Below are 25,817 nucleotides of genomic sequence, written 5' to 3' on the forward strand. Positions count from 1 at the left end.
CCATGTAAAACCCGAAGGCATTAAAATTTATTAAGTGATGCAATAACAACAGAATTCTTTATTTACAATAGCATTATTTAACATCAAATAAGCAAATAGCATCAGCAAAGCAATATTAACTTGCATAAATGTATTTAAAATTTCTCTGAATATATCTACCTTTGCATAAACTGCTCACACTAGAAATACAAACATCAATGCAGGTGAACAAAGTGATGTTCAGAGTCAACTCCATTTTGAAAATAAATCACAACCTGAAACACTGTAAGCTTTCTCCTGAAGAACCATAGTTAATATATTGCTTAATTTTACCCTTGTATAATCTTTTCATATACACACATCTCAGATGCAACTTCATGAGGAACTGTACAAATAAAACCCACAAATGACAAAGGAACAAAAATGACAGTTAAATGTTTGAAGAAATGTATCATCATCACTATTCAACAACATAAAGGTTAAGTGATGATGCACTTATTCAAAAATTGTACACAATTCACTATACAAATATAATACATTGGACAGCTATGTAGGAATATACAAGACTTAAAAACAGATCTAAGGCATTATGCTAGATTTTAGCATTTTGAGGTTCTTGCACATAGCTTTTACCTGTAGTAAGAAACTTAAAAGATTTTGTTTTAGTCTATAAAGAAACACCAGGGAGAAAATTCTAATTAAAATCGAAGCCACTACAGTAATTTTCTTTTGTGCAGAGAATGCTTTGCTCTTAGGCAGCATACTACCATACAAATACTAGAAAATTTTAAATTCACACCAACAATTAATGGCTTAAGTTGCATTTCAAAATTGATTGTGTATCTTTGGGTTCTGCAAGTGGATCTGTGCCACCCATTTCATGTGTTAAGCCCATATGAACTCCATTTTAAACACAGATTAAAAATTGCATTATATAAACTGCAAAAACATTGCTTTCAGTTATTACAGGCCATAAGAGATACACGTGGGAGGGGCATTTTTAGTCTTTGAGTCAAACGAATTCATTGTAGTAAAACAGCTCACTTCACTTTTTAAACTTAGCACATTACATGAACACTTAAATGAGTTTTACAACCAAGTTAATGTATGTATACTTTTCACATTATGTTTTTCACATTTAGTAATATAAGTAAAACACTGATTATTTGTTCTATTAAACAAAACCAAGTACTCAGTCTAACAAATTTATTGTTTACAGCATGAGAAATACTGATAATGAAGGGGATTGATTTGGCTTTTGCTTCTATAGTGATCAATATGATCAGAGGATTCCTTCACTGACTTTTCTTCTCTTAATTAGATGTAAAGCAAAATCCATTACCTGGTCTGAGCCATAAGAGAATTTATAATCTCTTTTCCTTCAAAACAGTAATGATCACGAATTATTCTAAATTACCGGTATCACAGGTTTGCAGATTTGTCTGAACTGGGATTGACATTAAGACACACACTGGGCAGATGGGTGAACAATCAAAGATACACAGATATTTTTGGACAGTGTTCTAGTGAAAAGGGACTTAAAACAAAGCCAGTTTAAACTCCATTTCTCCTTTGTGCTGTGTGAAGTTAAAGTCATTCCGATTCATGTATTTCTAAAAATCAACTTAAAACGGGTCACCGTAAACTGTGTAACGTGAGCCTCATCACACCGATGAGGTCATGGAGTTTCGGGCCAACACCTGCTCATTTTTTTTTTTTTTCCATCACAACCGGGCAGCCCAGTGGTTCGGCTGAGAAAAGTAGAGCCTTTCGAGGGGGACATGTGAACTGGTGGCCGCCGAGAAGTGCTGTTCCTTGGCCACCTCCCTGTAGTGAGACCCCTCTCGAGTGGAAAAAAGGATCGAAATGCAAATTTCCAGAAAATTTCTTTAGTATGGAGCAACACTTTCAGACTGTCTACTTAACCATTTCTCTTTGGGCTATATCTCTTTCTATCCTCCATAATTTGCACATACAGAGAGAGATATAAATAGAAATCGGGGTAGTTTGTACATTTTCCACCCTGCCACAAATAAACAAACAAATTTCAAGGAAAAACCTCTCTGTTCCTAAAAAGCCTGGCTAATGAGATATAAAATACTTTGCTTTTTAGACATCAAAAAGACATCATTCTGAAATTTAGGTAAGAAAGTATGTGTATTAGGGGTTGGGGAGAAATAGCTCAAAAAAGGCCATCAGTTTCTTGGTATTGCGGTTGTTTGAAACTGACGCCAATTAATAAAAGATTATTCCCCTACCAGAGTGGGCAAGAAAAACAACCATAAAAGTGGCCTGCTTAGTAACATGTAGTCTTTCTAAGGTTCATTAAGAAAGAATATAAACATATAAAAATCAAGAATTGGTTCCTACAGCGGCTGCATATCATATAGATTAGATAAATGATTTATGAGCAGAATCACAAGGTTTAGAAAATAAAAAGTCTTAAGTCTACAAATTAGGTCTAATCAAGGCATTGATATCCTTTACAAAACACCTTTAGGAGACATTGCTATGAAGATATCTAATTTAATACTGAAGTACCTCATTTTTGAGTCAATTCCACAATATGTATACCTCACAAAATGATACAATTAAAACACTTAAGTTCTCAACTTAAATTATTGCTTGTTTACATATAAATTGGATTTTATGTACCTTACAAAACTTCGGCTTAGTCAGCACTGCTAAAAAACAAAATAAAAAACACATGGCGGAGGTTAAATCTGTTGTGATATCTGCTGTCAATTTTAAACACACTGTTATTTTTGCCCATTTTTGTGGGCCAGTGTTGCTGGGGAACAGAATAGACATGCTTCCAAAGCAGGTATCCTTAGTTTGATTGGGATCAAGTCCTAACTTGGCTCCTCTCCTTGCCAGTAAATGCATTTTTCTGAAATTTAATAGCAATTGATAAGTGGCTGGCAAAACATTTAAGGAAATAAAGGGCTTACCTGGTTTCTGTTGCTTTCTAAAAATTTTTTTTAAAATGATGAATGAAAGTGGGGGGATGTGGGGAAGGCCAAGAGGGGCAGGGAAGAGTCAGGACCACATGGGGAAGAGGAGGTGTGAATCAAAGCTGTCTGAGCAATCTAAAGGGAACTTAGTTTGGAAATGAACAATATTTCTTCTTGATTCACAATTTAGGTGAACTAGTTTGATTCTGACAAAGGAAAAAAAGGAAAAAGCACTTGTTAATGTTAACGGCCCTCTCACAGGCTCCTTTTCATCTGTTCGGTAACTGGAAACTCTTTCCCACATGGTCTCTAGAGCTTCTACAAAGATACAACTATGACTTTATTGGTCTTCACTTCTTGGGTGTCTCTGTACATAGAGCGCTGTCCATGGTGTCTGCTCTGCTTTCATCCCAAATGCAGGCTTTAGCTTCTAATACCTTTAGTTTGATTTGTTTTTTTAAATTCTTTTCTTTCCCCGAGATGAAATCTTAATCTTTTGCACTAGACTGATTAGCCAGGGAAAACAAAGCAAGAAACCAGTGTCTGGAACCAAACAGGAACAGAACAAGAGCATGGTTGTTTTCCTTAGATACATACATTTAAGTACATTCAATCTGACACGGGTATGAATTTGCCTGCCAACATTTACTCCGCAGGAGAGATCTAAATTGCACTAAGGTGAATGCAGTGAACAGACTGAGCAACTGTCTGGACGAGAGCTTCAGACTGTCAAGAGAGGAGGCAGGCTCCTCCTGACACAGCCAAGTGGACTCTACCCTGGGAGCCAGGGCCCAGGCCCATCTGCTGACCTTGCTCTGGCAGAAATGGCTGTCAGGTCGATCGGGTCAAAACAAATAGACGCGGCTCTCCAGGCTGCTAAGTGTTTGGAGCAAGTGAGCCCAGTCAGCTGAAGAGAGAAGCAACCAGCTACCTTCAGTGTCAGCAGTATTTCTGCAGGAAAACAGAGAAAATTGTGAAGTACCTCGGAATTTTACTTCCTTAATCGTTGCTCAAACCATCTAGTACAAACCCACTTTCAACAAAATGTCCCTCTTGACTGACTCTCCCTTATGGAGATACTCCCAAGGTTCCGTGGCCTGTCTTCCTGGCTTCAGCAAGTTAAGTAGCTGGGGCTTTGGCTCTTAGGGTACTCTTGCTAGTTTTTGGCTGGTCTGGTTTCACGACCGTCTGAGTGACTGAACGCTCAGGGCCGTGGTGAGCAAGACTCCTGTAGAGGTATTCGCTGGGTTCGTGCGTGTCTCTGTCAGTGCTTTCCTTCGGTTACTGACTGTTTCCCCCCAAGATATTTTATCCATGTAGCAAATATTAATTATCGACTCTGTGAAAGGTGCTGGGGACACAACCATAACAACGTATTTCTGGTCACTGCTATCAAAACACTGAGTGGGCCAGGTAGACAATTAAATAAATGGCACGGTCTGAGTTACCCGAGACGAAATACCGGTTGCTGTGGGGATGTGTAACTGCTGCTGGGATTTAGATAGACACAGTTAGCACATCAGGGCCACTAGAGATGATCTAGTTCAAACAAGATGAGTGAGGAAGTTTCACCCAGTCCCTTAGAGAGACCCAGGGTGAACTGCTAGCGGGCACAGGCGGGCTCATTCCTGGCCCAGCGCACAGCTCTCCCAAGCTTGACACGTCAGCCTGTGAGAAGATCTCTGATGAGTTCCTCTTAGAGAACGGTTCATGTACTCTCTACTATAAAGCTGACTTACAGCTTTATTCCTAATTTGTGTCACTTATATAATTTAATATAGAAATACTCCATGGCTCCGACCGAAATATGAAAAAAAATCCTTCAATTTTCCAGTTAGTCTAGAAAAACTAATTCTATTGAGAAGTATTCATATCCTTAGCAACTTGAAGGCAGTATTCTTTTTTTTTTTTTCAATATTTTATTATTCATGAGAGACAGAGAGAGGCAGAGGGAGAAGCAGGCCTCCATGCAGGAGCCTGATATGGGACTTGATCCAGCAGCTCCAGAGGCAAAGGCAGATGCTCAACCGCTGAGCCACCCAGGCGTCCCAAAGGCAGTGTTAACGCAAATGGGCATCAATACGCAGCTATACCCAGATCAGTGTACTGAAAGAACACTGACGATGACATGCATCTCTAGAGGAACACTGCTTGGCCTGGCATCCAGTTGTGTCACTTTGAGGGGGTGGGGAGTCACTTAGTCTTCTGTCCCTAATACTTCCTAGGGTTGTCATGAGGATTAAACAAAATGATGTACATGAAATGTTTAAGTACTTCCCGCAACACGGAAAGTGCTTAATGAATGTTCTCACCACCATTATGATCACCACCTCAGAGCCGGTCCCAGTTAATGATGGATTTCCAGAACACTAGCAAATGCAAGTAATTACAGCTATACTTTATACAGGAGCTATGCAGCTGCCCAATAAACTTGATTTTGGTATGTTTAAGTATATGAAAAATGTAGAGGAATACTGTAAGTCCTTGTAAAACGAAGGCTCTTTAGTTATATAAAATAACTGCCTTTCTCTAAATGGTGTTTTGGTGAATCCACAGTTGTATATTCTAGCTCTGCTTTAAGCAAGGTACAATTTTAATCTCCGTTTCAAGATAAGTGGAACACAGATTCAATTAAGAATGAATCATAGTGGTTTCCAGCTCAACAAATAGAACCAAGTTACCAATAAAAATTCTGAAAACAGGTTCTTGAATCACAACAGCAGCAGGACATATTACAGAAACACAAGAGGACAAAGATGACTGGATCCCCTTCTGTACACACATCAGTAGTATGGTGACAAGTACAAACTGACTGCCCGTTATTACCCATGGATTAGAAGGGATATACTGTACATTTTATTCCCTGGAGGAAACAAGAGTATCTGACAGACTGTTCTCTGGCCTTAACATTCAGCACGAACAAAGTACAGATGGGGAAGCAAGATTCAAGAGGGGGACTGGGAAAAACAAAGTGGGAGGGGCGCAAATGGCCCAGGCTAGAGGACAACCGGCAGAGGTTTCTCACCGTGGATCCGGAAAGGTACTTTTTGATGGAGAGAACATCCTAGGTTTACTGAAAGTTGCCTTTTGTGATGCTAATCTTTCCATTTAGTTTTAGGGAGTACCGGTTGGGTTCGTAGATGTGCATGAGGGTAAATACCCAGTTCTACTGGCCGACCTTGCCTACACCTGTACCTCCACTGCCCAGACCCCCCTCTGGCGATTGGGAGGTCCCTGAGTCACTCTGATGCTTCTTGGAGTGATCCTCCTCCCCTCTGTGATATATGCCCCCCCTCCCCACTAGCTGTGTGGGCCTGGGCAAATCCCCCAATCCTCTGAGACTCAGTCTCCTCATCTGTAAGTGTTGGGAAGGCCTAAATATCTTCGATGGGCCCGGCATGGCCTCTGTACACTAGAGACCAAAAAAGGCCACTCCCTTTCCTCATGTCAGAGGGTTTCCCCACCTGAGATTAAGTATCCCGTTGCCTGAAGCTGAGGACTCTTCTCAATATGTAGCTGAGTGTTTGCTGTCTGCCTGCCCTACAGTACGTACGAAGATTTCTTTTCCCTTCAGGATCTATAAAAAGAGAGAAGGGAAGAGCAACCAATTTGTTTTTTTGGGGGGCCTTCTCCAATGTTACTTGCATGAAGCCTTAGAAACATGCCATAGGAGCATGTCCCCTCTGGGGGAGTCAGTGGTGGAGTGCAGGCACTGGGGACACACACTTATGGGGTAGCCTGCCTGGGTTCCCTTCCCAGTGTTGTGGCACCTGGGGCAAGTCATGACACCCTCAAAACAGGAGTTCTACCATATGGCTGTGAGGGGCTTTCAGTGAACTAATTTCAGTAAAGCTCTTGGCAGATAATTCGGCTGTGCTCAATATCCGTTGGCTGTTTCTGGAATTCTGGAAAAAAAATATTAGGGTGCCTGCCCTAGTATGCAGTCACCACCGAAGGTGACGAGGGGAGAGCCGGTCCCTGCTGTCATGGGTTCGGGAACGGAAATGTGATCCTGGCCCTCACACACCTGCCTCCCCTCACAGAGCTCACATGTGCTCTCTTGTGCTCAGCAGTTAAGCTCCCTGGCACTTCTGGGTTAAAATGGACCACCCTTTAGTGTAAGACTAATTATCACCAATGTCAGTGTTTCCAGGGTTATGCTTCCACTTTCTCACACAGGCTGTCGCTGGGTTATGTGGCCACTCCCCGGAGAAGTGCAATGGGGTGGGGGCAGCAGGACTGGCGGCAGGAAGACGCCAGCCCTCTAAGGGGCTTCAAACTTCAGTAAATGACACATTTAGAGTCTAAACACATGAAATATATTCTATTTTCTGTTTGATTCACTGTAACAACATTAACCATTTAGATGAGCTGCACATCTGGGTACCCTTGGGCCTCTCTGTCGTATGTGACTGTGGTTCCTTTTTTTTTTTTTTTAAAGTTTTTTTCTTGAGAGAGAGTGTGCACACAAGCACGCATGAGCGGGAGGAGGGGCAGTGGGAGAGGGAGAGAGAGAAGCAGACTCCCCACTGAGCAGGGAACCTGATATGGGGCTCAGGATACCGGCATCATGACCCGGGCCCAAGGCAGACCCTTAACCCACAGAGCCACCCAGGCACCCCTGGATCTATTACTTTTTAAACTTAGATATTAACAAAACCATCCAAGATTCACTTTTTTTGTAGGAAATTGAACATCAATCCTACATTTTCTCCATTGAAAGAATTTTTTTTTTAAGATTTTATTTATTCATGAGAGACACAGAGACAGAGGCAAAGACACAGGCAGAGGGAGAAGCAGGCTCCCTGCGAGGAGCCTGAAATGAGACTCAATCCTAGGATGCTGGGATCATGACCTGAGCCAAAGGCAGATAGATGCTCAACCACTGAGCCACCCAGGTGCCCGGAGAGAAAATTTTTAACTTAAAAAAAAAAAAAAAAAAAAGTTATCTATTGCTAGGGATTGTATCCATTACCTTGAGAGGGCCCCACAGGCCCATTTATCTATGTGCTAAACTGCTCACAGAACCTTCTTGTTAACAGATCTGCTGCTAGGCACATAATTCAGTTGGGTTCTAAATACTGACTATTCTTTTTCAAGATTTGATTGAACATGGTAATATCTATCACTCTTCTTAGAACAAGTGTTGAATAGGCAAATAATATACATGACTGTTGCCTAAACAAAATAAAATATAGAAAAAAATCCTTAAAAAGAATAAACATACACCTAATTAAGGGATAGAGAACAACTGTAAGTTAGCTCCTCTTTATCCTCCTGAAAATCTAACATTATGATTCAGAAAAAGTAAAAATAAAGTTTGCCCTAACATGACTGATTCATTGCTACTTTTTTTTTGCTTTGCTATAATAATACCATTCCAGAGCAAAATTAGTGTTAATTCATATGCCACCATTAGCTCAATTAAAATGAGCTTAAAAAATAAGTATTCACAGAAAACCATTGTATGCCAGATAAAATTACAAGATGTTTTTAAAAATCACAAGTGTTACAACTGTCTTTAATCTAGTGGCTGACAGTTTATCTGCCAATTTTGGTCTATAAAATATCCATGTTCCCCTTACTGCCGTATTCACATATTTCTTGGCTGTTTCTTACCCGTGATGCGTCTCCCTCCTGCTTAATCATATCCATTCCAGGCAGCTGGTTTGGGAAAAGGTTGCCTCCCCTCAGAGCAGGATCATTAACCTGAGGGCACAAGACAGGGCATTGGCTATAGTCAGTAGGACATCCAAAAGTGTACTAGGAGCAAGCAAGCCATCAAACCTCCCTCCTCGTCTTGGTCATCAGGATTAGAATGATGGGGAAAGACGGCTACATGGAAACGGCTCCACCCCTGTACCTACTCTCCCATGCTTAGGTTTTCAGGGGAGTATGGAGGAACAAGAAATTACTTACACTGCCTTCACAATTAAAGTCTGCATTCTGTGTAGAGATTTGACAGATGATAATACTGGAAACATTTTCATGACTTAACAGGTTTGCCCTTTCGGTGGGTTCAAATTAGACCCATGATTCAAATGTGGGCCTTTAAAGCCATCTGAGAAGCTCCTAATACCTTCATTGTTTAGGCAAGTTGTTGATTAGCAAGAGCAAGTCTGAGTACCCAACAGTGCTGAATTTTGTGAATCTTCTACAACCAACTGAACTATTCATTAGCATTCATACAATTCTTGCACAAATTACAAAGGTACAAATACTAATACTGTATATAGGTGGCAGTTGTAATTCTTGGGTTTCCAAATTAATTCTGATATTCAGAAAGTTTAAATCTATGCAAAAGTTCCAGGGCAGCCTGGGTGGCTCAGCGGTTTAGCACCGCCTTCAGCCCAGGGCGTGATCCTGGAGACCCAGGGTCGAGTCCCACGTCGGGCTCCCTGCATGGAGCCTGCTTCTCCCTCTGCCTGTGTCTCTGCCTCTCTCTGTGTGTCTCTCATGAATAAATAAATAAAATCTTAAAAAAAAAATCTATGCAAAAGTTCCTACACAGAAGCAATCTGGATTATTAAAAATGCACCAGTTTACTTCCAGGCTGGCTGAGCGGGACTCCTGGTAGGCTAGACCATCTCAGTGTCTGTTGCTTTGTATCGCTTCCCTAGAAAGCAAACCAGGAACCACCACGGGCTCCTTTTTGTAGAAAACTCAAAATCAACACTATGTTTTCTCCACTGAAAAGATAAAAGTGTATCTTTAATTATGTCTGCTTTTAATTTACCCAAAAAGGCATTTAGCCACCATCAGTTCAATTACAAGAAGCGCAAATTATCACACACAGCTTTCTTAAATTGAAAGGGCTTTAAATTTTCTCATGCACCACTCTGCATTTTTATTAATATCTTTTTGTAGAATAAAACATTGAGACATTGTAAAATTTACTAATCATGGTTTACCAACATCAGCTTAAACAGACCTAATCAAACTCTGAATCTTTCACCATTTTCACAATTATGATCTAACTGAAACACAAGTTCTGTCAGTGACTTATTAAGTCATTTAAACTTTACATGCCTTGATTTCCATGTATGAAATAAGACTCAGAGTCCTTGCCACATCTCTACTTTGCATGGACTACCGTGGTAGTAGGATGCCAAGCATTCAGTGCCCTTTAGAAATGAGGTCTTCTGTAAACATAATTAAAAAATTATTAACTAATATCTTGGGGATCCCTGGGTGGCCCAGTGGTTTAGCGCCTGCCTTCAGCCCAAGGCGTGATCCCGGAGACCCAGGATCGAGTCCCACATCAGGCTCCCTGCATGGAGCCTGCTGCTCCCTCTGCCTGTGTCTCTGTCTCTCTCTGTGTCTCTCATGAATAAATAAAATGATTAAAAAACAAACAAACAAACAAACAACCCCTAATATCTTTACCTGTGGATCAGCTATCACTGACTGAAGCCCAGGCTGGCTACCTGAGATATCAATGCTTTGAGTCTCTTTGCTACCAGGTGAAGCTGGTATGCATTTGTCTTACTCAGAATTAGTCTTAAGCAGAATTCTTTATTTATTTTTTGAGATTTTATTTATTCATGGGACACACACACACACACACACACACACACAGAGGCAGAGACACAGGCAGAGGGAGAAGCAGGCTCCATGCAGGGAGCCTGGTGTGGGACCCAACCCCCAGGATCAGGCCCTGGGCCGAAGGCGGTGCTAAACCGCTGAGCCACCCAGGCTGCCAAGCAGAATTCTTTAAAAAATATTGACCAGAAAACCACAGCACTCACAGCCCCAAGATAATAAAGAATAGTTTTCAGATGATTAGTGCCAGTCTCCCTGCACAAGTGAAGTATCATTTAAAGTTAATTGGATAGGGGGTGTGGAGAGTAGGAAATGAAGCTAATTGGATGGCTGGCAATTAGTTTGGCCTTTTGGATTCATCTGGGTTTTTCGCTTAGGAGAAAATAAGTTCTTAAACTATCAATCCAAAATAAGACTATTTAAGAAGTACATTTACCATTCCATTTTTAGAGATTCACTTTAGTTATTGCTAAGTTCCTCAAATAAATTAAGTGGCAAAGTTAAGAAATATTTTAGAAGATCCTTGAGTAGTCAGGAATCCTTTCATGTTTATTTCATCATTGACAAGTATTTCTGTTAATCACACTAACAGGTTAAAGTAAGGTTGAGAAAACACTCATCAAAATAAATGTGGGAGTTGATGGCAGATGTTAAGTACATGGAAAGATACACTGAATGCAGAAATAGACAAAAAGTTACGATCAGAAGACAAAGGTCTGCTTCTCAGGGTGCTCACCTGCTCGGGACCCATGGAGGACAGCCCCGACGTAGGCACGGAGGTCACTGAGGTCATGCTGATCTGTCCTGTCATCTGGTTCATGTTGTTCATCCCACCCGTGTTGGTCGCCATGGATACATTGATGTTCATATTGTTATTGTACATGCTGGTGTTTGCTTGTTGCCCAAAGTGTGGTGGGGACTGTTGTGAAAACATGCTAGAACATAAGGAAAAGATTAAAATGTCAAGAGTTGTGGGGCAAACAGGCAGGCAGTTTTGAGCACTTGCTCCTCAGGCATTTACTTCAGAATAAGTCCAGGCTGAAAGAACCCAGGGTGGGGCAGCCAGCAGAGGTGAAGTCAGAAATGGTAGGGGAAGTACTCAATGAGGCTGCAGCGGTGATCACGCTCCTCTCTTTTCCTTACATCACCAGGAAGGTCTAGGGTTCTATTTTCCACTTTCACTTCTGTACCCAACAAGCTTTTACTTGTTTGCTTTTACTACAGGTACTAATAAAGGATGGCTTGTAGAGCACTGCCTTCCATAGCAGTTTCTAGCTTAAATTGGTGGGGTGCAACCTTCTAAAGGGAGCGCCTTTTATTCCCAAGGAAACGATATGCTAAGCTTTTGTAAATTCTGGTAACTTCTGCCATAGGAAAAGTAAACTTCCTTACTTAGTAGTTTATTTGGCATTGCTTGCTGAAGCAAAAAAGTTAAGAAAAATACAGAAAAGATGGGACACCTGGCTGGCTTAGTTGGTAGAACCATGTGACTCTTTTTTTTGTTTTTTAAAGATTTTATTTATTTATTCATGAGAGACACAAAGAGAGAGAGGCAGAGACACAGGCAGAGGGAGAAGCAGGCTCCATGCAGGGAGCCCGATGTGGGACTAGATCCTGAGACCCCAGGGTCACGCCCTGAGCTGAAGGCAGATGCTCAACTGCTCAACCACCCAGGCATCCCAAACATGTGACTCTTGATCTCAGGGTTGTTAGTTTATGCCCCATGTTGGGGATAGAGCTTACTTAATTTAAAAAAAAAAAAAAAGGAAAAATACAGAAAAGAGAGGTGGCCTACAGAAAGACTCCCTGGTGGATCATTTATATCAAAAAGACACAGAAACACAGCATACCTGTTTCCACCCATATTCCCCTGCGCCCACCCATTCATGTCAGAGGAGGCCTGGTAGGCTGGATTAGCCTGAGACTGCTGCATCATGGGGCTCTGGGTATGTGCCATTCTGGGTGACATCAGAGGGCTCTGGGGTGTTGTCGCCCCAGTGAAGCCTGGATCAGGTTGCTGACTTATTCCTTAAAAAACAAAAACAGAAATCCAAAGGATAGTGTTAGTTTTATTGCAGAGACTAAGCGGAAGAAAAGAGAACAAATTACATACACATAGAAAATTACTTTCAAAAACCTGATCATGCGCTGGTTAATAACATACATCTTCAACAGATTCCAAACTGGGATAAAATGCACGAAGCAAATTTCCCTATCTTGATTGCTTATGGTAGTTACAAGAGTGCCTAAGAACCATGTTAACCACTGTGACTAGAGACGATAGAGAAAATACTGTTCCTTCCCCTTATCTTTCTCCAAATCAAGAATGAGTCAAAGAGGTGTATTTCTCTTTTACCTGAGACAGTCTTTAAATTTTTATATATGACTACAGATCTTTAAAAAAAAAAGATTTTATTTATTTATTCCTGAGAGGCACAGAGAGAGAGGCAGAGACACAGGCAGAGGGAGAAGCAGGCTCCATGCAGGGAGCCTGACATGGGACTCGATCTCGGGTCTCCAGGGTCACAACCTGGGCCGAAGGCGGTGCTAAACCGCTGAGCCATCCAGGCTGCCCCAGATTGGAATGTTTAAACTTTAAATCAGATTGAACTTCAGCTATCTAGAAGTTAACACATGTGGGATCCCTGGGTGGCGCAGCGGTTTGGCGCCTGCCTTTGGCCCAGGGCGCGATCCTGGAGACCCGGGATCGAATCCCACGTCGGGCTCCCGGTGCATGGAGCCTGCTTCTCCCTCTGCCTGTGTCTCTGCCTCTCTCTCTCTCTCTGTGTGACTATCATAAATAAAAAGAAATAAAAAATCATTAAAAAAAAAGTTAACACATGTGAATAATTTTTTTATTGAATTAAGTCATTATTCTATGATGAAATCAATGCATTTTTAAAAAAACAAGTGACTGCATCATAATTAGCTTGTTTCATCTCTCTAAAGGGCTCTACAGTACTTCAATGCTAAGTACAAGGAGCAAGAATCAGAAAAAAAAAATTGAATGTAAGCTTCTTGTTCAGTTTAGAAACAAGTGACATTTACACTAAAAGGAGAGAGGAACTTTTTAGGAGCCTTTTCAAAGTCATCAAAAAGGACACAGGAGAAAGAAGCTTTGAAACAAAGGCGGCAACTCAGGAAATTTCAAGTAGGACAGTAAAGGAAGTGCGCTTCTGTCTAGATGTGTGCAATGTGCAGATTTAATTAGTACTTAGATTAGCTGTGAAAGAAAAGTCCATGATCACACAGAAAAAGCTGCACAGTATCTGTTTCTTTAAAGAAATAGGAGACATGAATGTAGGCACCACACAGACTTGATACTTATTTATAGGTAACTGGCGAAAGATAGGTAAAATCATTTTGAATACTAACGTTAAAACAAGCAGTTACTTTTATCAATAATTCAACAATTGAACATGACAGGTAAACAAATATTAACATTTATGACATTACACATTTGTCTTTTAAGACGACATTAAGCTACACATCAACATGAAGAAAACCAAGAAGCCCTCCACTGGGGTTTCTAGATCATGCTTTTGAGGAATCATCTATTCATTAAAGATTTGGCATCATCTTTTTTTCTAAAATTATAGAATGTCTAATACTTGCATTTACATAGGTCTTTCAAATTTTTATATATCTATTGATTTGTTCAATAGATTTGTTCAGACTCAGAGGTTTTCAAAAACAAACATATACGCGTGCACCTGTGTTTACAGATGCTGACATAAAACATGTTCTCATACACACTCACACACATGACTGATGGGACCAGACACATGCGTACTTCCTTCGGTCATTCTTAAAAGACCTGCCCTCAGAGAAAAGGTGGTACCTGAGCTGAGAGACTGGTGGGCAGGGTGCTGGGCCTGGGGGCTCCCGCTAGGCCCCTGCTGCCCCCCACCCCCAAGTTAGCCAGACTCCTCTGCGAGCCATGCAAAGAGCTTTGTGAGAGGAGTGGAGACCCAGGACCAGGGGAACACTGGGGAGAAAGGACTGGTGAAAGGTGGTGGGGATGGAAGACCAGTACCGTAGTTTGGAGGAAACGGAAACTGCTGTGCATTTGCCTGGGGCATCCGGGGGTTGCTCAGAGTTGCTGGTAAGCCACCAGGAGCCACCATGCTCGAGGTCATGTTCAACCCTTGGCCTCTCATCATCAATGTTCGCTGCTGAACTTGCTGTTGCTGATGCATTTGTCTCTGTCGAAGATGCTGGTTCAGGATTTCCCTCTGTCTTTGGGCCAGCATCTGTGCATTAATAGGTGCCTAAAACGGGGGTGAGGTAGGGAATACACAGAGGGAACAGTGGGGGAAGACACAGATGGAAAAACAAACTACCTATTAGAAACAGGACAAAATCATCTGGAAAATAAAATTATACAGAAAAAACACTTTAGGGTTGAATGACTGGTGGGTGAGAATGTGAGCTTCTACATCCTACAGAGATGATGTTTTTTTCTGAAATCTGCAATGATTTACATGGGTAAGTTCAATGTTCACTCGGAACTCACTGTGAGAGGCACAGTTAGCTAAAGCACCTCACACCACCAGTCCTCTCTGTAAGACGAATGTCCTCTCTATAAACCTTAAAGATGGCAATTTGGATTCTCATTCAAGAGACATTCTGGTCTAGAGGAAAGCCAAATCATTTGTGCCAAAATGTGGCCCGAAGCACATCAGAAGAGGCTGGAGAGAGGCAGGAAGAAAGCGGGGAGCGTAGGGAGGGAGAGGGGGATAGGAGCATACAAACAGGTAGGGCAGTCCTCATTATCCATGGATTCCATACCAGTGAACTTACTTAGTAAAATTTATTTGAAGCCCCCAACTCCATATTCACAGCACTGCCATCATTTTAGAGACATGTGCAGAGAGGCAAAAAAATTCAAGATGTCTAAGGTGTGTATCATTCCTACCCGAGGCTGAAACGAGGCAACACTCTGCCTGTTTGTTTCAGCCTCATACTGTGAATGAAGCGTCCTTTGTGTGGACTGTTCAGTTCCGCATTTTTCACTCTGCTGTGCTTTCCCCTGTCATTTTGCTCTGTACGGTGCTTCCTAAGAGTAGCGCTACAGTGCTGCCAGTGTTCCTAAAGGCAAGAGGCTGTGATGTGCCTTATGGGGAAAACATATTAGATGAGCTTCACTCAGGCCAGAGTCAGAGTGCTGTTGTCTCTCAGTTCAAGGGAACGGATCAATGATATATATTACATAAGGTGTTTTCAAACAGAAACACATATGACACATGGTTATGTACTGATAGACTGATGACGATGTCACCAGAGGCTAGGAAGGACACGAACCCTTTATTTCTCCTCTTCACTAATTCAGTGTTTGCATTAACCTTAAGAATGCAACAAAAGTGGGCAGCCCTGGTGGCTCAGCGGTTTAGCGCCGCCTTCAGCCCAGGGCATGATCCTGGAGACCGGGGATCCATTCCCACGTCGGGCTCCCTGCATGGAGCCTGCTTCTCCCTCTGCCTGTGCCTCTCTCTCCTCTGTGTATTCTCATGAATAAATAAATAAAATCTTAAAAAAAAAAGAATGCAACAAAAGTAAATAATGACAATTGACTGTAGCTGACAGTGAAAATGGCAGTGTTTAGGAGGAAACTACAAAAGTGACAGGCTAGGGGTGCCTGGGTGGCTCAGTTGGTTAAGCGCCCTACTCTTGGTTTTTAGCTCAGGTCGTGATCTCAGGGTTCTGAGACTGAGCCCCAAGGTGGGTTCTGTGCTCACTGAGGAGTCTGCTCGAGTTTCTCTTTCCCTCTGCTTCTCCCCACAGTGTGCATGCGAGCTTGTATGTGCGTGCTCTCTCTCTCAAATAAATAAATCTTAAAAAAAAAAAAAAAAAAAAAAAGAAAAGTGACAGGCTAAATGGACATCTGAATGACCTAAAAGATCCACCATGCTGATCTGGGTTGTATGGCCTTCTGAGTTACTTTGCAAGGGATATCGAGGGGAAGAAATGAAAGACAAATTCAACAGACACTGGGCTGGACTGCTCCCTACCTGTGTTGGTACTCCAGGCCTCAGAGTCAAGTTCACATTTGAAACATTGCTGATTTGATTCATAAGTGGCTGGCGATTCTAAATACATACACACAGAAGAATCAGTACATTTTAAAAACAATATATTTCACATCACCTTTCTGGAGAAATCACCCTCCCGAACACAACCTCTGAATGTCATTAGATACTGAAACCCTATGGTTTACAGCTGAATTCCCTTAAAAAGCTAATTACCAGTGAGGTTTCATATTGCTTATAACTGAGAAAGTATTTTGGACTGTTTATAGAAATCCATCTCAGCTTGTTTCAATGAGAATACATTTTCTTGAGCTAACTAGGTGTTCATAAGGCAGCACTGCTGCACCATTCAGCTAATAGTGACTATTTCTGTCCTGAGACAGGACTAAGGACAGGAGCTACTATCGTCCTGAGTGCTCACACTGGGTTAGAAACCACGTGTGAAGTCCTTTTACTCATACACACATTGCACCACACCATACAACAGCCGTGTTTTACAAACAAGAAAACAGAGGCTCAGAGAGCTAGATTGTTAATAAATAATAGGGATGGCCAACAGAAGGACAGCTACTCTGTGCTACAGTGGAGTTAGTGGAGGAGGCGGGAGGGAAATCAGTAAAGCAGAAAAGAGCATGAGATGGAGGATCATCTTAGCAGGAATGAGATGAGTGTTAAGGCTTCTCCAAGGACACATGATGGTCATGCCATCGCACCTCAACCTGCCCCCCACCCCTCACCTCTCCAGGCACCCATGAAGAGCACACCTGCTGTGCCTGGAGGCGATGCTGCAGCTGGAGCCTCAGCTGATTTGGCTGGTTCTGCACGAGGCCGGTGGGCCTGAGGCCAGGTCTGGGCTGCATGCGGAGTGTGGCATAGCTAGGCCGCTGTCCCATGGTATGAAAGTTGGGATCTTGCATGGGAGGATAGCTACCCTGCGCCATCTGTGCCTGAGACGCATACTGTTGCGGGAAAACTGCAGCCTTCTGCTCCAGCATGATGTTGGAGTCCTGACTTGAGAACTGTTCCGGATCTACTGCTTGGCTCTGAAGAGAAAGCCCCCAGATAACAAACAAACAAATAAATAAAACCACTAAAAACAGCAGAGTAAGTATAAGGTGATTTTTTTTATCACTGTCACGTCTGAACCTTGTTACACTGTACCAAACTACGCAAAGGTACTAGCTTGACTCCACTTTTCTTCCTAGGGAATATCTTTGTTCAACATATCCAGGTTTGTGAGGAGAGAAGTGGGGTTGGGCCGACTCCCAGCCACACTTCTTCCAAGGGAAGGGAGAAGCAGGCCATGACTAGGGATGCCGCCTCCTCACTCTGCTAATCGGAGACAGACGCAGACTCTGAAATGCAAATGCTCCCTAGAAGTGTTACATTTTTTCACCAATTATTCATTCCCGTACCAATCACTATAATTAGACAACCACCTTGGTACCTAGCTGCCCACCACCGTTATTCCCATTTTGCGGATAACAAAAGCTGAGACCTGGAGATGCGAAGCAGGTTGCAGTAAGCCTATCTGGCTAGAGAAACAGTGGGTTCCAATCCAGTCTGTGATTCAGCAGCTGGGCTCTTCACCAGTGTGACACACTGCCTCTATGTAACTGTTTCCTGTGGCTGCCAGGATTCCCTGCATCTTTGCCACCTACCAGACATATTTAATGTGTTCATCGTTCTTGGTTTCTAATGGCTACCTCATCTATCTGGGTGAGAATGAGGCAGGCGTGGAAAATCCAGAACTTCTGCAAGGGGGAGCACCTCAGACCCAGGTGGCTCCTGTGTGTCTGTGTCTGGCCAATTCTCGTCTTCCTTCTACTTCTAGGAGTGACTGCTGCAAAACCCCTGATATAAGGAGGGCAGAACCCAACAGCAAAAGCCATCTCTTAAACTTTTCTTTAGCTTAGTCATGTCCTAGGCCTTGCTCAGACCAGTCTATCCAAGTTAGAGTGGAGGCGTGGGCACCTCCCAGGACCCTGGGCTCACTGTCAGTGTGGCCCTGAGGCCCACCCGGGAGAACTGGGCCCACTGCCCTCTCGAGAGGAATGTTAAAAATGTGATGGAACGTACCGGGGAAACCATTCACTGTTCAATTACTGCTCTAACTACACCTACAGAAGTATCTCAGGACTTTAAATATTTGCCTCTCTGTAACAGGGAAGACATTTAATTAACTTCCATTTTTAAAGAAAACACACAACTCTGATGGGTCTGAATAAATCCATTTGTATTCTCCATTTCCCGACTCCACTCAATAAACGTTTCTGTCATTCAGTTTAATAAGATGATACTATACTGACAATGGATGACAAATAGATAAAAAAAAAAAAGACTAAAAATATTAATGATGAAACGACACTAGCATTGATAAAAAACAATGCTACAAGTCACCCGCCAATCCCAGTAGCCACACTTTTAAATGTCACTTGAACAAAACTCGAGCATGACAGTTCTGAAGGCTGGTTTCTAACTACCACAAAGGCAAAGCAAACTAGCCACACAGGAAATATTTAAATTCCATGCTCCCTTCTCGATTTACTTCAAGTTATTAGATCATGTAGCTCTTAAGTCATTTCTTTCCATTCTGCTGTTCTCGATATGAATTGACAAGTCTTCACTCCCCCTTATGTCTGCTGGGCTGCAGGAATTATGACAATACTGTTTCTGTGCTTTAGAGAAGCCTCCAATGACTCTGCATCACCTTTCTGACATACCCTCCTGACATGCCGTGTCTGAGAAGTAGACTGGACATGGGAAGGTCCTTTTCAGCAATAAGAAATAAAGATGATTTGTGCTGAGAACAAAGGAAGATAGTACCACGACTGTGATCATCTTATAAAAATCTGTTGCTGTTGCTACTCTTCACAAAGTAAGCCAGGGGGCCTGCTTCCCACAAAGTTAGCTGGGTAGCCAGACAGAGAAAATACTATACTATTACACAAGACTGTATTAGGTTGCTTATTATATTGCTATAAAGTCCTCTTAAAGCAGAGAATTACTTGAACTGACTTAAATTATCAGGAGGAGGAAAGCTAAATAAACATGTGAAGACTAGTTAACTTCCTTAAATTCCCATTTATGCTGAAATATCCCCCAAATTATTGTGGGTTCCACCCACACAAAGGTAAAAATGACTAATTAACTGCAGCTACCTCTAAAATGACTTCTGCTAACTCACTGCAAGGTGGTTTTTTTTTTTTTTTTTTTTTTTTAAGATTTTATTTATTTATTCATGTGAGACACAGAGAGAGACAGAGGCAGAGACACAGGCAGAGGGAGAAGCAGGCTCCATGCAGGAAGCCCGATGTGGGGCTTGATCCAGGGTCTCCAGGATCATACCCTGGGCTGAAGGCAGGTGCTAAACCGCTGAGCCACCCAGGGATCCCCACAAGGTGTTTTTGCAGACAATAGCTTCCTATCACCAGCCGACAAATGTCAAGATTAACAGGATGTCATGTCATGGATGCTGACTGGTTCTTCAGACGAAAGGATTCTAGGTCATAGAGCAGCAATGCTCTGTTCCTGACTTGCCTGTTTTCTGCCCCTTGTGTGTCCCTCCCTGTCATCAGGTGAGCTGGCCTCGACGCTGCCTTTCAGTTCAATAACCCAAATTATATGTAAAGCACATTTTTAGTATTTTCTGCTCTTGGGCTAAAGTTGATGTGGGAGTAACAAGGAAGGGGAGAAAGAAAACAGCATTAGCTTGTCAGGAGGTAAAGAAGTATTCTAAAAAGTGGCCTGCAGGTCATCTGTAAACCAAAGAAAATGGATAACTTTGTCTCCACAAGAGTGCTCAGCCCCACCAGCCTCCCTCTGTGCGTACCTGGCTGACCAGCTCGGGTATTCCGAGAGCCCTGTCAATCTCCTCCAGTCCATCGAAATTCCGCAAGGCTAAATAGAGCTGGTCCAGGAGAGCTCCTTCATCACTCGGAGATTCTGCTGCAGGATGTGGACACAGCAAGTCATCTGGAGAGCTGCCAAACGGCTGCCTGTAAAAAGACAAACATCATCATCTTGGGCCCATGGAAAGGTAGTTGATTAGAGAGTATTTTTTTTTTCCCTCTTAAAGACAAAAGTTGATGGAAGTCAACCAGTTGACTTCCAGGGTCTTTGTGATAAAATACATATGAGCCAGTCATAGAACAAAATGACAACACACAGTAACAGACACACTTTATTCTGGGCCTAACACAGGCCAGACCCAAATCAAGGCATCTAATGCATGATTTTTGTTTTTATTGCCCCCACTTTAAACCTGGCAAAGCTAAATAAGTAACTGTGTAATCATCTTGTAATAAGAAAAATACTTCTAAAAATAAAAAGACAGACAAGTAAAGCTGGCAAAGCTGTGACTTAGGGAGGTTAAGCCACGTGTTGGCGACCACATGAGCAGATACTGCAAAGCTGGGATTTCAGCACAGACCTCTGTGGTTTCAGGGCCTACCTGATTACTGTATTTCCACAAATATACACTGATTTCTCAAGCACATTGGCATTTACTTTGCCCTGAAGTAATCAACGGATTTTTCTGAACTTGAAAGAACTTGAAAGATGAACTTGATTGAACAGTCTTATTTCATACGAGGCTGTGAGGCCCCACTTGGGAGAGACTAGAGATCTAAGCATAAAAGCTACATTAATTTCTTTGAATTCAGCTGTCGTTAGACTAACTTTGGCTGGACTAATAGGAAATTTTTTAGTCACACACAGGCAGGTCCTGTGAACATTTATTTTATTTTATTTTTAAGATTTTATTTATTTATTCATGAGACACACATAGAGAGACAGAGAGAGAGGGAGAGAGAGAGAGGCAGGTAGAGACACAGGCAGAGGGAGAAGCAGGCTCCATGCAGAGACCCCGATGTGGGACCTCATCCCAGGTCTCTAGGATCACACCCTGGGCCGAAGGCAGGCGCCAAACTGCTGAGCCACCCAGGGATCCCTATTGTGGACATTTATTAAAGCTGAAGTGTGGCTCTTGGCCATTCTGAGTTAGATGGTCAAGAAAAGGAGATTATGAATGTACAAATTTTTTTTTGTTATGATATAAGGTCATAGGTGATAGAAGCATAACACTAAACTCCAAACTCTATGGTATATAAAACTCCTATACTTTAAATTAAATGACAAGTTGAGGAAGTTGTTTAAAAAGAGCTCCTGAGTTACTTTAGTATCAGAAGGAAAATGACACTTGTATTTTGCCTAGATAGTCTGATTTGTAAGAGTTACCATATGATGTTTTGGAGAAAAGAAAAGTTTACAAGTAAGTAACCTTATTCTTAGGCAAGTGAGAATAGGTCCATCAATTTCTAACCCAATTTCATATGCCATGTTTTCTAAAGACAGCTTAATATGCCACTCTGGCCTAGAATCCTGAAATGTCATTAAAGCCAACAATTAATTTCAAACAGTTATAATGCAGTGCGTTAAAAAAAGAAAATAAAACAACTTACTCTCCATTTATTCCCAATAACTTGTAAAGAAAATCACCCAATTAAGTGTACCCTCGATGTCACTGCTCACTTGCTATGCCTGGTTCTAAGCCCACATTCTCACTGCCTCTGAGGCCTGCAACCTGGCTGTGCGGCCACAAGCACAAGCCAAGCGGGTGTGCTGTGCAGCCAGCCAGTTCCATTCAAACGTTCCTGCCTTGCTAAAGGCAACAGATGCTCCTGGGGCCTTATGCTTCGCTGTTCTGGGGCCTTTCCTACACCTGCCTCTTCTCTCTATCATTGTGTTGCTTCTCAGTAAGACATCATTACTGGAAATGTTTCCTCTTGCCCTTCCTGCTTCTCTGGCATCCGCTCTCTCCGAGAATTAAGTTTTTAAACACAAGTGTGATCAGATCACTCTGCTGCTGCTCCACTTAGGGAGTGGGAGGAAGGAGCAGATGTAGAAAAGAAAGCAGCCAACAAGGAGGAGAAAAACCACAGAACCGCATGTCACAGAAGCAACAAGAGGAGGGCATTCCCCAAAGGAGTAACCAACATTTGGAGGTGGTAAATTTCATGGGAAAAAAAAAAAAAAAAAAAAGACTTCAGGAAAAAAACAAAACAAAACAGGTCAGCCGAGAGTGGATGCTGTCTACTTACCAGATCGCTTATACCTGGACCTCATTCCCCAAAGATGCTAGTGAAATAAGGCAGTAAAGGATTGTCTAGTTTTATTTCCTAATTTTCAAATTCTGTTTCTTCCCACATAAGCACACCCCTTCACTGATGACAAGATAAGGCGAAGTCTACTCTCTTAACTCTGGGAAGGCTGCAGGTTCCACACAAACCCAGACTCTCCAGTTTTGTATCAGACCGAAAACTAGTGTCAGAAGGAAAGGGAGGCACAGTTGCCCTTTGCAAGACAACTCTACCCTAGGAAAGATATATCCAAATGCATAAAGAAAAAAACAAACCAATGCAAAAGTTTATTTGCATTTAAAACAATTTCCAGGATAATAAAATAATCCATACTTGTTCCTTGCTTTTCCTAATTAAAACAAAACCAAAAACAAAAAAACAAAACAAAACACCAAACCAATGCATGATCTACATTGAGAAGTACAACAGTACCTCCAGGCCTTCCGACTTTGGTCAAGCCCCTCATTGACTCAGGCTGGGACTCTCAAGATATTTTCCTGCTTATAACTTCTCTCCAATTCTCCTTACACAATGTTGCCAGGTTCCTTTTCCTAAAAGAAACTTTACTGAGTTGGCTTCAAATTCTCACTTCAACTCTCTAGGAAAATGTCTAAGTCCCTGATCAGGTGGTGGTGGTAGAATTTAAGGACACATACATTTTGGTAAAGCCCAACCTTTCCACACCCAACGTCTACAACTTCCCTGTGAGCCCCAGACACCCTAGGCAATTGATCTTTTTCCAGGAGATGCCTTTCATACTACTATGAGGCCAAGACCTGTCATTCCATGCTTCCTCCTCTCTTTTCCACTTAAAAGTGATACTGGTATTTATGATAAAAATGTCAACTTTAGATTGTACCCAGTGAGGAGATCTTAAGTCTCTTTGTTGGCCTACTAGTTGAAACTACATAGGTTCAGTAAATTTCCAGCTGATGAAAATAAAGGCTCCTGATCTAGCCAGGATATCATACCTTATACTCAGAAAAATACACTGCATTGTGGCTTGAAACAATGATAAATTTGGGCGTACCATGACTTCTCTCACTTCCCTTAGAGACACCCTAATATGGCTGGTTTATGGAAAAAACACCGATCCAGACTTCTAATCCTAACTTTATAAATGCCTACTTATTACCCTGCATTTTGGGCAATTACAAATACAGTTACAATCTAGACAGTGTCTGACACAAAACAAGGATGAAATTCAGAGGAATAAAGGAAAGAACACAAACAGGCCATAGGCTGGTGCAAAATGATTAAGTTATAAGCTAGCAAAAAATAAATCTATCGCCAATAGAAACCTCACTTCTTGAAATCTACACTTTTATTTATGAACTAGCAAAAGAGTATGGTTGGCGATAAGGAGGGGAATAAGGTCAGTTCTAAGCTCTTGTTTGAGAGACCCTACAGTTACCATTACTTTTCATATCTTCAAAATTCCACAAAAAGTAACAGCTACTACATGATAAGAAATAAACAAAAGGAACTTTATTTAGATGTATTGCAAACCAAAGAAAACCAAATTAACTCAGAAATTTTGAACTTAATGTGAAAGCAAGTTTTTCAAGGAAGGCAGCTATTGTATTTCAAGAGGAAAAAACACTTTTATAAATCTAACAGAAAGCTTCAAAAAATCATCCATAAATACGGGGCTATATTTCAAACATCTCTTTTACATACTACATCAAGGAAAATAAGACACAATGGAATTAGAGAAAATGGAAATTCAGCTATAAATACATGAATATGACAATATGTTTGAGATCTAAGGACTAACCTGCAGTCTTTCTGAAATGTGTACCTAAACTAATGCTGGGATTAGAAAACATTACAAACCTACCCCTAAACAGGTAGGCAGTAAAAACTATAAAATGTTAATGATGATACTTAGGGAAGGGGATTTCAAAAAAGGGGATGCTTTTCTTTTCTTTTCAAAGAGAAATGTGGTTAGAACCTTTGTTATCCTTCACTTCCGAATGTCTAGGACAGTAAGATTACTATAAAGTTGGTCATAAATTTCTTCCCAACTGTATTATTTAGAATGAAGATGGAGGATGAGGGGCTGGAAAAACTGAAATAGCTTTAAAAGTGATGAAAATGTTATGTTCTGTCCACACAGTTCTCATACAAAGAACACTGCCGCAGCGTAACCAGAGTAACGGCAGAACAGGGGCGGCGCCCGGTCACAGAAGCTTGCCCAGCAAACGGGAGGCGCTTACTGTCTTCGGGCTCAGCACGAACTCCGGCCCTCTTCCATCTTAACAGAATGCTCACCTGCTTGGGCAACAGTGAAAATCCTGACTTCGGGCCTAGTATTCTCTAGGAACTAATCTTTGACATTTCATTCAAAACAACTATCAGGTGCTGGATTTAATTTCTGTGCTACATTTTTATGATGTGCAAGTTTCCATGGAAATGGGTGGCTTTTCAACATATCAAATAAACAGATTTAGAAAAAACATAACACTCGCTGACACTTTGAAATTATACTCAAAGAACTGGAAGAACCCTGAAAAAGTACTACTTCCAAGTATGACTACAGCGGTTATTTGCACGATGCCCTACCCCCCAGCCGACCCAGGGATGGAGGCCGCACGTCAGCTCCGGGGCTAGTACCAGGACAGCCACAGCGACCGCACCTAGTTCTTGCTCTGTCTGGCCCTCTTTTGCCTCATTTCTGCTCAGCGTGCAGTGGGAGGGCCAGCAATGCTGGATCTTCTGGGGCTCCTCAGAAATGCAGAGCCTTGGGCCCCATTAAAAGGTGCGTTTATCTTGTAATGAGACCCCAGAGGTGATTCATAGGCACTGTAGGGTTTGGAAACACTAGTTTCTCCCCTTCAGTGAAAAGAATATAGCTGGTAAGCAATCAACCTTCCTTTATCTCCTTGAGATCGTTATTAAACACTTTCTTTTCTTTTCCTCTTTTAAAAGAATATTTATTTGAGAGAGAGAGAGAGAGAGAGTGCACACATGCGCAATACAGACAGATAGCACCTACAAGTAGGGGGAGCGGCTCGATCCCAGGACCCCAGGATCATACCTGAGCTGAAGGCAAGACACTTAACTGACTGAGCCACCCTGGTGCCCCTTCCTAATCTTTTCTTTCAGTGAAATAACTAGCCCCTGACTTTTCCTCATGTGTCTTACTGCTGGGTTCATATTCATCTTTTGAC

At 42.0% G+C, this 25,817-nt stretch overlaps 1 protein-coding gene and 1 long non-coding RNA gene across 10 annotated transcripts in view; one reads left to right on the top strand and one right to left on the bottom strand.

Annotated features, from left to right (window-relative positions):
- The window catches only part of NCOA2 (nuclear receptor coactivator 2), a 295,825-nt gene continuing 270,008 nt past the window's right edge, over positions 1-25,817 (bottom strand). For all 9 annotated transcript variants that reach the window (XM_038579485.1, XM_038579489.1, XM_038579481.1 and 6 more), the window contains 8 exons: positions 20,337-20,502; positions 17,269-17,547; positions 16,487-16,564; positions 14,512-14,746; positions 12,326-12,503; positions 11,212-11,410; positions 8,553-8,642; positions 1-3,884 (listed from right to left, as the gene is read on the bottom strand). In XM_038579485.1, the coding sequence (XP_038435413.1) occupies positions 3,873-3,884; positions 8,553-8,642; positions 11,212-11,410; positions 12,326-12,503; positions 14,512-14,746; positions 16,487-16,564; positions 17,269-17,547; positions 20,337-20,502 (1,237 nt within the window). In that variant the 3' untranslated portion in view covers positions 1-3,872. The remainder of the gene's footprint in view (positions 3,885-8,552; positions 8,643-11,211; positions 11,411-12,325; positions 12,504-14,511; positions 14,747-16,486; positions 16,565-17,268; positions 17,548-20,336; positions 20,503-25,817) is intronic.
- Positions 2,947-25,105, top strand: LOC111093141. The gene is made up of 3 exons (XR_005381085.1): positions 2,947-5,973; positions 17,250-17,608; positions 24,764-25,105. It is a non-coding gene; the product is annotated as an uncharacterized LOC111093141 (long non-coding RNA).

Source organism: Canis lupus, chromosome 29 (assembly GCF_011100685.1).
Source record: "Canis lupus familiaris isolate Mischka breed German Shepherd chromosome 29, alternate assembly UU_Cfam_GSD_1.0, whole genome shotgun sequence".
NCBI lineage: Eukaryota > Metazoa > Chordata > Mammalia > Carnivora > Canidae > Canis > Canis lupus.